Raw genomic sequence first — 14048 nt, forward strand, 5'->3', positions numbered from 1 at the left:
AAGAGTTATCTCATTTTTGTGTGTAGCACTTTTTCCCCCAGCACCTGTGACAACCCACCAATGTTTGTTTACATGGGCCGTGTGCAAGCCTAAGTGATTTGTTGCTGTGGCCAGTTTCTCTATTAGAGTTGATCAGCTGCTTATGCATCTGTTAATATTGTAAAGTTATCTAGCATGGCTCTGTGGGTGTGTTGGGCTCCGTAGTGTGTGAGCACAGTCATCAACTGGATTACATTTTTTGCTAGTGCTTCACTTCTGGTCCTGGGCCATACGAAGTTGTTTCATGCCATTGGGAGTTGAAGAAAGACTTGCCCTCCCAAGCTTTATCCATATGAAAAAGTGCACGTTGATCAACAGTGTAATTATATGGCCTCTTGTCGCTTTCTCTGTGTGAATCCCTGAATGGTAATGAGGTGCTTTGAAAATGGCTCTGAAAAGCTCTCCTGAAACTTGGCCCTCTTGTTATGGCTTCTTTGGCTATGATTTGTTCCTGACCTTGTTTGTTTCCATGGTACCAGAAAGGTGTACACACACACCTAACGCACTTGCATAAACACCTCACTAAATCAAAATTTCCAAAAGTATGCACAAAAGAACTTGACAGATGAAGTGGCAGTAATCGCTATCTGTCCAAGGGTTTATAATAATAATAATTTATTAATTATACCCCGCCCATCTGGCTGGGTTTCCCCAGCCACTCTGGGCGGCTTCCAACTGAATATTAAAAACAGTACAGCATCAGACATTAAAAACTTCCCTAAAGAGGGCTGCCTTCAGTTGTCTTTTAAAAGTAAAATAGTTGTTTATTGCCTTGACATTTGCTGGGAGGGCGTTCCACAGGGCGGGCGCCACTACCGAGAAGGCCCTCTGTCTGGTTCCCTGTAACCTTACTTCCCGCAATGATGGAACCGCCAGAAGGCCCTCGGCGCTGGATCTCAGTGTCTGGGCTGAACGATGGGGGTGGAGATGCTCCTTCAGGTATACAGGACCGAGGGCGTTTAGGGCTTTAAAGGTCAGCACCAAAACTTTGAATTGTGCTCAGAAACATACTGGGAGCCAATGCAGATCTCTCAGAACCGGTGTTATGTGGTCCCGGCGGCCACTCCCAGTCACCAGTCTAGCTGCCGCATTCTGGATTAATTGCAGTTTCCGGGTCACCTTCAAAGGTAGCCCCACGTAGAGCGCATTGCAGTAGTCCAAGCGGGAGATAATTAGAGCATGCACCACTCTGGCAAGACAGTCTGCAGGCAGGTAGGGTCTTAGCCTGCGTACCAGGTGGAGCTGGTAGACAGCTGCCCTGGACACAGAATTAACCTGTGCCTCCATGGACAGCTGTGAGTTCAAAATGACTCCCAGGCTGCACACCTGGTCCTTCAGGGGCACAGTTACCCCATTCAGGACCAGGGAATCTTTCCCACCCGCCCGCCTCCTGTCCCCTCAAAACAGTACTTCTGTCTTGTCAGGATTCAACCTCAATTTGTTAGCCGCCATCCATCCGTTTGTTTATTCTTCAAGAAAGCAGAAGGCAAGCAGTGTATCCACAGCTTCATTTTTTAATAAGTATCTTCTTCCTTTGGTCTGCTTACACACTCTTCTTTCTCCTTGCGCTTCTCTATCAGGTGTGGTGGCATTGAGGAAAAGATGGGCTTACTTGGCCAAATGGGCTAGCAAAACAGCTTTATCCAACTCAAAAGGCAGCAGAATTGAATGCTGTTCTCTTTTTTGGAGACTTGCTGGAAGAAATAGATAAGGCTAAAAATGGTAGAACCATGAGCTGCTTACCTCCCTGGGGGGAATAAAAGCTGTCACTTATTCACCGTTCGTTTCACTATAGTACATGCAATGTTGTCTGACCTGTCTGTAGAAAAAAGGTGATTAACCCCAAGGTTTCCAATGAAAAGGGAGCACTCAAACTTGACTGGGGTCATAAAAAGCCTAGTACAGATAGCTTGTGTGCTCACATGGCAGCACTGTTTCACTTCTGTTCACTTTGCTTCAGTTTGCTTTGTTATAGAAACCCATCAACCTGTTTCAAAATGCTACCGGAAGTAAGAAAATTGAAACCTGACTGTAAAAAAAAAAAATGCTTTCTTGATCTTGTGCATTTATGACAATTCTCTAGCATGCTAAAGCAATGTCTAGACTAGAGCAAGAACAGTGTTGAACATTTTCATTGGCAATACTATGTACAGGCATTTCACTTCTCCATAGCTTCTATACTGAATTCCCCTTGAATTCAGTCAAGTACTGATACTTATGAGACTTGGGGCCACTTCATACATTACCCTTTGTAGGTAAGGTACCCTTTGTACTTGGGTATTTAATTCCAAAGTATAAATACATGCAAATATCATCACATATAAGCAGTGCACACATGTATAAACTTCAGATCTTGCCAGCAAATTACACAGGAGTTGGACTCTGATTCTGAATGTAGATGCACTTGAGCCAGTGTGGTGTAGTGGTTAAGAGCGTACTCTGGGGAACCGGGTTCGTGTCTCCGCTCCTCCACATGCAGCTGCTGGGTGACCTTGGGCCAGTCACACTTCTTTGAAGTCTCTCAGCCCCACTCACCTCACAGAGTGTTTGTTGTGGGGGAGGAAGGGAAAGGAGATTGTTAGCTGCTTTGAGACTCCTGAAGGGGAGTGAAAGGCAGGATATCAAATCCAAACTCTTGAACACCATTTTGAAGATAAATGTGTTTGGACACCATTTTATAGATTCACAGAATCATAAAATTGTAGAGCGGGAAGGGTCTCTGAGGGCATCTAGTTCAACCCCCTGCAATGCAGGAATCTCAACTAGATCATATATAACAGATGTCCATCCAACTTCTGCTTAAAAACCTCTAAGAAAGGAGAGCCTGTCACCTCCCATGGGAGTCTGTTCCACTGTTCCACAGCTATTCCTATCATACATTTCATTTATGTAGGCTCTGAAATCTGCTCCAAACTGGCCTTAAGGATAAAATGGAGGGGAAAGGCATATCAAAGAATAAATGTGTATTTCATATTGGCATGGTGCAAGGTGATGTACCATTTGGCAGCTGTGACACACAGAAGATTGCAGCTGTGAATGTAAGCACTTTTAATGTCTGAGACTGGCACTTTTAAGACCCAGAGAGCTTGTAACCTAGTGCATATTTCCTCTAGCATTCTACTATTTGTGGTAGAAGCTTTACAAATACTTGACATCTAGCTTAACTACTTTTATTTCAGCTTTTAATGTGTAGGCGGAGGTTATAACCAGATAGTACTCAACTAGTCAGTTATGCCAGTTCACCTAGTAATACCTGTTTGACTGGTCTAGCACCTGCTTATCGTTGCTAGTTGCCGTCTCAAGTTTGCTAACACGTTGAATTCTGAAACCTACAAAAATGTTGGGTGTGTGTGTGTTAGAGAGAGATCTTGCAGCATTGAAGAGGGTAATTCAGACGTCTTGCTTAAATAGAACGTTGCGGTGTCTAGGTTGGAGGAGGCGGTCTTAAGATTTCAAATAGATTGAATAGCTAGGGGGGGTTAATATGTTGCAACAAAGTATCTATTTCCACCTCTCTGATGAGGAACGGCATGGACACCTTGGGCAGATGCCTTCTTCGGAGTTAAAACGTCATTGTGGGTGTTGAGAGGGCGTCGTCGTTAAACGGCAGTTGCTTCTGAGGGCGTAGCGAGGTAGGGGGACATGGAAAACGGGGACGTAGCTGCAGCGCACCGGGCGGGTGAAAAGCTTTCTGTGCTGTTCTCTATAAAGTCTGCCCCAGCCAGCCCTCGGGTGCTGGCCCCGGATTCTCCAATTGCAGTAGTGGTGGGGGAGGGGGAGAGAGGCTGCCTCGGCTGCCGCCTCGACCAATCAGCAAGCAGCCAGCGGCTTGGCCCGGCCCCCTCCCAACTCTGCAGCAGAACGGCTTTGCCGTCCTGTTCCTGGCTTGGTTTTCTCGGTCTCCTTTCTCTTCTGCCATCTTCCGTTGCAAAGCATTGCTGGGAACTGCATGTGGGTGACGCAGCAGCATTGTTTGCGGGCGCAGGAAGCTTCCGCTGAAGGGTTCTGGAAGGAACATGCTGCTGGCGCCGGGCAGCCGCTGGTGCTGGCGGAGTTGGGATCGCGCTTCCTGAGCCGCTCGTGTGAAGGAGGAGGATTGTGCTGGAGTTAAAATTACATAGTGGGGGGAGGATCGAAACCGAAGCCCTGCAACTTGGCAGAATAGAAAACAAAGGGACTCGGAAACTTCCTCCGAGACTCTCGGCACCTTCCGTGGAACGAAGCACGCAAGGTCAGGCAGACACGAACCTGGGGGGGGGGGGTTCAGCAGGGTTCCGCCGGCGGGTGGGGGAGGGAGAGAGCTGCTTCCCACGTCCATGCAGGATAGGATCACCCGGGACTCCCCTCCCACGGTTCCCCTCTGCATTTGTCTGAAGGGTACTTTCCATGGGAGGAGTTCGTAAGCTTGGAATGCAGGGACTCCCTTATATCGGTTGTTACAGGGTCGGAGCCCGCGTCTTCCCTTCCCAAGTTGGTTTGCATTCTTTGGGTGTTCGGGAACGGCACGTTTTCTACTTCAGATCAGTGATAGACTTTTGGGGCGGGGTGGGGGCTACTCTTTCCTAACATCCGCGTGAGTCGGTGAAGCTGGGTGTTCCCACCCCCGGAGTTTGCACGTCTGTGCAGCCACCCCTAAAGTGCCCCAGGCTGATGCATATAGTGCGTTTCCCCTTCTGCCCCGTAAAGCCTGTGTCTTCATGCCCTCAAATGCCGACCTTTCCTCATAAGTAGACGCTGTAAGGGAGAGGGTGGGGCTTGGGGACTGCACATTCTGCTGGGCTAGCCGAACAGCCACTTCCTTCCACCCACAACCTTCTCTTGAAGGGTGGAGAAGCAGCTGTAAAGCGGAGTGGATACAAACTGATGGTGCTTCTTTTTAAATTAAACCGGATTTAAGTTTTTTATTTTTTAAAAAAATCCAGTTACTTAACAAACATTTAAACTGCAATCCCACACCCATTTACTTGAGAGTAGACCCCATTGCATTTTGTGGACTTGCTTTTCAGTAGGTAGATAAATATTATATTAGCATCTATCCTGAGTCAAACACATTGAGTTGCTTTCTCTCCCCCCCTTACTTAAATTGAGGTGCTGTTCTATTTAAAATAATGATCCAGTTTAAAAATGTGGGGGAAAAGTCAGGTATTAATCAACATTCTGGCTGATTAATTACTAGCCCTTGATTATGGAAAGCTCTGGACATTTAATCTTAAATGCTTTTGCTTGGTGTTCTTACATGCTGGTAGAGAGCCAAACATTCTTTATCATAATGCATTTCTTTAATCAGATACAGTTTGCAGCAGAAAAAGCATGTATGCTGCATGACCAGGTATTTTGGACTGTGTTCCCTGGGTAATAAGAAGACTTGCTCTATTTAGTTGTAGACAGATGTTTTAATTGTTTGTAGCAACCAATTAACATTGCTTATTTAAGAACCATTAATTGGACAGTTGGAAACTTCATTTTAAATTGTTGTTGTGAATTGGACACCTATCTTGGTGACTTTAAATTAATCTGTCCTACTGGAAAGCAACTTGCCTGTATAGGCAGCTTCAGATGGGAATATGAATCCCCTTTCTCTGGTAAGTGCCAGGGAGAGTGAGCCCAGCCCATGCAGTGTTCTTTGCCTCTTGGCAGCTAGAGACACTGCACTCCCTGCACACGGGGATGCCAGCAACGTAACCATAGTAACCTCAAGTAAATAAAGCACATCTGAAATGGCAGTCAAGAGTGGGTGGGTAAGGTGGACGACAGAATCAAGAACAAGACTAAAAGAGCCAGGCAGGACGAGATGCTGTCTCAGGATGGCAACCACATTTGCTAGAACCTGGTCATTGGTTGGTGGCATAGAAATTATCTAGCCCATGTGTGAGATAGAAAACAGTATGGCTGAGAATACTGTGTTTCTGTGCTGTTTTGAGAAGTGTAACTTCTGGGATAAACATGGACATACTGGTTGGGTGGAGGGCTTTGCTCCATTGTGGAAGAGACCACACTTAACCCAGACCTTCATTTCTGATCATGTTTCATCATATTATTTTCCCTAACACAATGACTTTAAGTGTGTGAGTCATGAGGCAAGGGGTCACTGGTCAAATCTAATATTTGTTAGGCATCCTTAGGCAAACCACATCTCTTGACCCTCATCAGTAACATGGGGACAAGAACACTGATCTGCCTTCCAGAATTGTTGTTAGGATTACTAAGAAAATGTACTGAATTATTCTGAAATACCATATAAGTATAAAAACTGATTTTTATTTTCTTAATCCTGCTATAGCTGCTGCTGGAGGAGTACGCAAACAGCGATCCCAAACTGGCACTTACTGGAATTCCTATTGTCCAGTGGCCAAAGAGGGATAAGGTAAATAATGGATCCATGACTTAACTCAAATAGCTTGGAGACTTGGTGGAGGGAACAGGAGTTCTGTGCTGGAAAGTGTTGTCAGTTGACAAGAATAGCCTCATAATTTAAACCAAAGAACCTTACACCAGTATAAGGTATAAGGGCAGTAGCAGAGTAGGTCTGGGCACAAATCACAGGTATTAAAATGAAGTGCAGTATAAATATGAGGATAAAGAAACCAGGAGGATCGTGATCATGGCTTCACTTTCTAGGAGATGTGATTGCCCAAATCCAGAATTGGTTAATGATAAAACACAAGTTCATTATTTAGACATTGTGCCTCTGAGATCAAAGTCCTAATTCTTTCCATACACAATCTTTTCTGTTCCAAATTCCTGACTTTAAACTTCATGCATCTGTCATCTGGATCTCTTCTGACAGATTATTGTTTCCTTGGTTGATTATATGAGCCTCCTAATTTTTTGCTGTCTTTTCCCCCCCACCAATGACAGCTCAAGCTTCAGGCTCGGCCAAAGTTAAGATTACCTACCATCCCTATCACCAAGCCACACACCATGAAACCCGCGCCACGGCCAGCAACTGTGAGACCTACAGTCTCTCCTATAGTGTCTGGTGCCCGCAGAAGGCGGGTGCGATGTCGTAAATGCAAGGCCTGCTTGCAAGGTGAATGTGGCATGTGCCACTACTGCAGGGATATGAAGAAGTTTGGGGGGCCTGGTCGTATGAAGCAGTCCTGTGTACTACGGCAGTGCTTGGCGGTGAGTCCTGTGGTATATTGGGTGGGGAAATTGCTTATCTCTGTGGAAGGTTCTAACAGTAGGGGATGAAACCTGTCGTACGTCTCGAAAGGCAAAAGAGCAACTAATGAGGTTGATTGAAAAGCCTTGGGAACAAATGTGGTTGGCACTGGAAAGTAGTTAATGTCCTTCAGTGCATTCTATAGAGGCAAATGGGGTTGGGGAAGTGGGATAACCATCCCCTGAAGCTTAGAAGCAAGCCTGTGGTATAACTTCCTGTTTCACTCTTCGTTTGCTTTGTAGCCCAGACTGCCTCACTCTGTTACATGTTCACTTTGTGGGGAGGTAGATAAGAATGAGGATTCGCAGGACTTTGAGAAGAAGCTAATGGAGTGCTGCATCTGCAATGAGATTGTTCACCCAGGTTGTCTACAGGTAAGAAGGTTTACTTGACTCATCTCGATACAGGAGTGTCAGGAACAGATGCATTGCTGGAAATCACCTTTGTGTATTTTTCCTCTGCAGATGGATGGGGAAGGGCTACTGAACGATGAATTGCCCAACTGCTGGGAGTGTCCGAAGTGCTACAAGGGAGATGAGTCGGAGAAAGGCCAGGTAAGAAATGGATTTTCAAACATTGGCACATGCCTTCTGTGTTGCATGCTACTCTTGGGTAATGAAGAGGCACACTGTTTGCACCTAGCCTGTACCTAAGGCATTGGGGAGAGAAGGTTCTTTGGGTATCCTGGGTGTTTATCCTTGTGCACTTTGGGAAGGCTTAGTAGGAGCCACACGAGTGTGAGGTGAGCACTAGGAGAGCCTTTTCTGTTGAGTAAAAGAGTTCCACCTGGAAATGAGCACTGGTGACACCATACAATGTTAACTACATGATGGAGCCACTTTACAGCTTTTCCACCGCCACCTTCTTGGCATCTACAGAGAGCTCATCAGCACATGAACTGTAACATCCTGCTGGAGAAACAGTTCCTGGAAGGGCAGCAAAATCAACTTCCATCAACCAAGCAGTGGACATGTTATCAATGGCAGAAACTGACACGACTGCCCTGGGAGAAATACAATTGCAAGATCCTGCATAGAGTTGTGCCTGCTGCCCCAGCAAAGAGCATCCCAGTGAAGGCAAGCAGGGGTGGGGGCAAGGGACTGGTAATCTCTTATTACCATCACAGGAGTTATTACGATCTGTCATTCTGTTAGAATAGTGCTCTGCAGCACTTCATTCCAGCCTTGGGGAACTTGGACCATGGCAGTCAGAGGCCTGTTTCTCCTACATGTTTAGTGATGGAGATCTGCTTTTAAATAAGCCATAGCTTAGCAGAGTGAAGAAATTGGCTGAACCCTTCCCTTAACATCTGTTTGAAAATTAAATCTAACAGCACATTCTTGAATAGGTAAATTAAGAGGGTGATACAAATAAACACTGCATGGTTCAAGTCTAGTATAACAATTGACTCGTTCCTCACATCAGCTACTTATCTTCAAAGTTGGGTGCATGTGTGCACCTAGTGTTCTCACTTGTATTCTGCAGCTTGGTGGCATTTTACTAGATCTACATAACCCTTCAGCTTTCACTAAGTGACGAAGTCCAATTTCTTCAACCTTAATGTAGCTAATGTGAGGGCAGTTTGGAACAGAGCTCATACTATAGCCAAATGAATGGATTCAAATGATATGGGCCCAGCATGTCCTTCAAGGAAGTCATCTGGGAAGAGAGACGGTACTTCCAGTAACTTCACTTGCAGGTGCTCTGGAATGCCAATAGGATTTTCTGGGCCCAGTACACTCACTTTATGTAGGTTGGGACCTTTTGCCTACCCATAAGCTGACAACCTGCTACCTATATACGTACTTTAAGTAATTGTAGAATTGCAAGCTTTCATGCAGTATATTGCTACCTAATTATTTTCTAGACTAATTTTTTTGTTTGACTACTAGCCGGGCATAGTTTCTACTGAAAGGTCCCATTAAGTTCAATGGGACTTACTCCCAGATAAATGGCTATAAGTTTATAGCCTAGTTAGGTAAGGAAGAGGAAGGAGACTCTCCCCACACACCATTCTTTTTAATGGACCCTATTAAATCATCCAAAAATATACTCAAATCACCTCTTTACATTGCTAACACCATTATTGAAACTGGTTGTATGTGTTTTTACTGGAGGGAAGCGAGGAAAATTAAGTAAGATGGATTCAATTTACCGTATTTTTCCATATATAAGCCCATCCTTTTTTGCTAATTGTTTTGAGTCAAAAACTGGGGGTGTTTTTATACACGGATGGTGAATGCGCTCTGGCTCTGGTGGGGTGGCCTGGGATCATGATCGGGCTCTGGTGCAAGTGGCCTGGGCTCAGGCCCAATTTCTTAATTTTGTGTTCAAGAAAATAGGGGTTGTTTTATACATGGCGGCGTCTTATACTGTATTGGCCCGAATATAAGCCGCACCCTAATATAAGCTGCACCTTTAAAATTCGGGGGGGGGGAACAATATCCAAATATAAGCCACTCCCTTAAAATTCCACAGGCACTCACACCTGTTCCGTTTTACCGTATGTCTGTTTCAATAGCGATATTGTAAAAGCCAATTTTTGTAAGGTCACAAAGTCATGCCGCACTTTAACTTTTCACAGTCGGAATTTGGAAACAAAAGGGCAGCTCATATTCAGGCCAATATGGTACATGGGAAAACACGGTACTAACAAAGGGCAAAAGACAGCCTTTAACTTCCTAACCACAGCATCACCACTAGCTTGTCTCATGTAACCTTGTTGCAATAATCTGTCCCTTCAAAAACACTATACTGTTCACTTTTTTTTACTGATACAGAAAACAAAGTAGTTCTTTTGTCATTTTGGTTTTAGGAGACCAGTGTGGGGAGGAACTCCGTCATGATTAAAACTGGTGTCCTATTTTTATTTGCCTGGGAGTGAACCCCATTGAACTCAGTGGAGTTTACTTTTGAGTCATCATCTGTAGAATTTTACAGTAATATGGCTACCCTGATATATTGCTTTCAGAAAACTTTGCTTTGAGACACTAGGTGCCATACATAGAGCATACTTCCTCCAAGGACTTGAGACTCCCTGGGGATGATTATCATTTCCATTCATGTCAGCGTAGGCTCCCATTGGCTTTCAACAGTTATTTTAGGAATTCAGCTTAACTATAAATGCCAGAAAATCTGTGTTCATGTGTAGTGACAAGAATGTGTTTGCATTACATCTCTAGACCCTGATGTCAATAGATTGTGTGCAGCTGCTGCATTTTATGTAAATTTTGCTTCAAAGGGAAAAGGATAAGCCTGAGGTTTACAAAAGGATACAACTTGGAAAGAGCCGCAATTTTAATAATGCATTAAGCATTTCTTTCAGACATCTTCTGCAGTGGTAGAGTAACATTGTCTTTGATCTGTATCACTGTAAACTTTGTTTCCTGTCCCTCTGCTGTAGCTAATCCATAAAGTAAAGTACAACAATGGTATCATCCTAAAGAGTTTTCTTAAGAGAAAAGTGGCCTTTAGGTTAGCCCAGTTTGTGTTCTTCCTTGGCTTCTGCAAGTTCATTTGTCTACAGGAGTGGTGAAAATTTACAATTCTTTTATCTGATCTTTTAACATACCAACTAGATCAGGCATATGATCCATATGTTTTTGAACATCCATCAACCCCAGTCAGCGTGGCCAGTGGTCAAGGATGCTGGGAACTGTAGTCAAACATAAGCAGGACACTGTGCTGACTAGACAAAGGGGAATTAATGGGTGGCATTCAACTAAGTTTTACTCAGAATAGACTTGGTGAAATTAATGGACCTAACTTAGTCATATTCATTAATTTCAAAGTTAGGTTCGTTAATTTCAATAGGTCTATTCGGAGTAAAACTTAGCTGAATTACTCTCCACCTCAATGTTTCTAACCTAAAATCTCTGAAGTAGGAAAATTAGTAAAGCTGTTGCCATCACTAGAAGAGCTTATTTACATTAGGACTGTAATAGTATTTATTAACTAAGAAAATGAAGACATGCTAAATTTATTTTAAAGTTTTGTCTTGCTTTCCTTTAAATCAACCCCATAAATATTTTTATAAATATTTTTATCAGCCCTAAAGATACAGAAGCACCGTTCGTTTTTTGTTTGGTTGGTTTTGGTTTTAAGCTTGCCTTCTAAATGCCAATAAAGCTGGATACACTGTTCTCTTTGTATCATTTTTGGAGATGAGATTGAGAGCAGGGCTGTCCACGTTCATCTCAGTAGTGAGTCTGGGGAAGCTGGCTTCTGTGTGAAACATACTTAAGCGGCCCAAGCTGCTTAGAGCTTTATAGGCCAAAACAAGCACTTCAGATTGTGTCCAGAAGCAAATGGAGAGCAAGCACAGTTTTAATTGCGGGTGTCCTGCACTTTAATAGAGTTGGCTATTGGATAAATGGAATGACAGCAAAGAGTGGAAAATTCACTTCCTTCACTGACACCAGTGTGAAAGTAAAAGAGCTTATAATAACAAGCATCACCCACCCTGATGCATTATACTTTAAAATGGAATGCATTCTACCATATAAATTTCAAAATCTAACTCCCTCCTGTTCTGGTCTTTAAAATGGTAACTTGTTGCCACTCACTTTGCAGAAGCGGAAAATGGATGATGGCGATGATGACACAGTCCAAGCCAAAGTTCTGCGTCCTTTGCGAAGCTGTGAGGAACCTTTGACTCCACCACCACATTCGCCTACCCCAATGCTGCAGCTAATACATGACCCTGTGTCACCACGAAGCATAGTGACACGGTCCTCTCCGGGGGCCGGTCCTAGTGACCATCACGGGCCCAGCCGGGATGAACGCTTTAAGAGACGCCAGCTACTTCGGCTGCAAGGCACAGAGCGCACAGTGGTGCGGGAAAAAGAGAACAACCCTAGTGGCAAGAAAGAGCTGTCAGAAGTAGAAAAGGCCAAGCTCCATGGTTCCTATCTTACAGTCACATTACAAAGACCTACCAAAGACATGCATGGCACTTCCATTGTGCCCAAGCTGCAGGCAATCACTGCCTCCTCCACTAATCTGCGGCACTCTCCTCGTGTGGTCATGCGCCAAAGTTCAGCCAGAGCACCCCAGCGGGGTGGAGATGAAGAAGCAGCTGAGGATGAAGAGGAGGAGGAAAGTGCAGAGGAGGAAGAGGAAAGTGCAGAGGAGAGTGGGGCAGCCAGACTGAATGGCCAAGGAGGCAGGGCTCCAGATAGTGAGGAAATCTGGATGCAAAAAGAGGTGTGGATGTCTGTCTTCCGTTATCTCACTCGCAAGGAGCTTTGTGAATGTATGCGTGTATGCAAAACCTGGTACAAATGGTAAGTGACTGCAGAACTGGATCCGTCGCCTGTTTTAATAGTAGTTCTCTCTTTTTCAGAATGTTTTTATTGAGCCCCTAAGCCTCTTGGATCCAATTCTGGGTGCTGGACTATATCTTGCAAATTTATATGTAATATGCAAATGTAAAAGGGGCAATTTGGGCAAAAGGCAGAAAGCAACTGTATTTAATAATACAGTGCATAAACTTGTGGAATTCATGTCACAGGATGTAGTGTTAGTTGCAAGCTCAGGTGGCTTTTAAAGAGGATTACACAAGGCTATTGGTGGATTGTAACAGTTACTAAAAATTGAATCTCCACCTTCAGTACCAGTATAATGTCTTAAGTACCAGGAAAATGTTGTAGACAAAGAAGCTTTTGATTTCTCATTCTTATCTTGCTTTTGAGTTCCCATGCCTAGTCACTGCTGAAAACAAAATGGGGTAGAGGGATCTTGATCTGATCTAGTGCAACCATTCTTAGATAATTATCCTACTAGTCTTTCATCATTTGGGTCTTGTCTGACCAAATTCCATGTGTTGCTCCTTTCTGGTAAAGCTGTGTGTAACCAATAGGAATCAAAATGATGGCCTGGGGCTATTAAATCCTAAGAACTTGCTTAAGCAACTCTATGCACCTGAGTTGCTAGTTCTATACTTATTCTATACAACTATCGGACCTAGATTAGATGCAAAATCCTCAGATGGAGGACATGGCCATATTTTACAATTGGGCAGAATTATACTTTCTCCCTCTGTGTCTTAAGAAACCCATCTCTGAAAAAGGGAGAGATACTAGTTCAACTCCCAGCTTCAGTTTCCCTAAATGCTGCCATCTTTAAGGAGGACCTGTCTTCAAGCATGAGCAGAAAACCTCAGATTCCTTGCTCCCACCACCCAAAAACTTTCTAAGATGAAGAGTGATTCAAAGGCTAAAAGTCAGAAAAATGAAGCATACCCAATTCAAAAAATTCCACAGTGGAGAGGTAGAGCAAGATATAGCTATTCTCAGTCAGCCAATATACACAAATGTAACTCTTAGCCTTATGAGTTACCGGCATAGTATCCTGCCTCAAGCCAATTAATTGTATTAGAAAAGACATGTTACCTGCAATGAACACAGAATCAAAGCTGAAAACTTCAAGGATATTCTGCTGGTAGACCAGAGGCATCCTAAATCTGATACAGAAAAACTTAGATGGCAACCTCATAATTCAGGAAGCCTTTTACGAGCCAGATTATAATTTTTTTGCCAATATTAATATGCAAATGTCATACCTGGATATAACTTAACGTAGGAGGAGTATTCCAGCCCTCAAGGGTAAGCAAAAGCCCTGCTACTATGAGGAGTAGATATTTAAATCAGTAGTTGAGCCCCTCAGATTTCAAGGTATGAAATAATGTTGCTACCCTGGGATCGTTTGGGAGGAAGGGTGAGGTATAAATGTAATAAATAGGATAGCACCTCAGGTGTTTCAAAATTAGAAGCTTAGGACTCCAAGGACATTGGGCATTGCTCACCCCTACAGCAAGACAGTCTTACCCCATGTGTTTTCCGAC

The 14048-nt window shown here is 43.9% G+C and overlaps 1 protein-coding gene and 1 long non-coding RNA gene across 4 annotated transcripts in view; one reads left to right on the plus strand and one right to left on the minus strand.

Moving 5' to 3' along the window:
* KDM2A (lysine demethylase 2A) overlaps nucleotides 1-14048 on the plus strand; it is a 55495-nt gene that overhangs the window by 34488 nt on the left and 6959 nt on the right. For all 3 annotated transcript variants that reach the window (XM_081904952.1, XM_081904953.1, XM_081904951.1), the window contains exons 14-18: nucleotides 6320-6403; nucleotides 6898-7164; nucleotides 7447-7578; nucleotides 7669-7758; nucleotides 11777-12489. In XM_081904952.1, coding sequence (XP_081761078.1) covers nucleotides 6320-6403; nucleotides 6898-7164; nucleotides 7447-7578; nucleotides 7669-7758; nucleotides 11777-12489 — 1286 coding nt within the window. The remainder of the gene's footprint in view (nucleotides 1-6319; nucleotides 6404-6897; nucleotides 7165-7446; nucleotides 7579-7668; nucleotides 7759-11776; nucleotides 12490-14048) is intronic.
* On the minus strand, nucleotides 1538-4265 carry LOC309366941. Its single transcript, XR_014166920.1, has 2 exons — nucleotides 3293-4265; nucleotides 1538-1733 (listed from the first exon to the last, which is right to left on the minus strand). It is a non-coding gene; the product is annotated as an uncharacterized lncRNA (long non-coding RNA).

Source organism: Podarcis melisellensis (genome assembly GCF_964234715.1).
Source record: "Podarcis melisellensis genome assembly, chromosome: 1".
Taxonomy (NCBI): Eukaryota; Metazoa; Chordata; class Lepidosauria; order Squamata; family Lacertidae; genus Podarcis; species Podarcis melisellensis.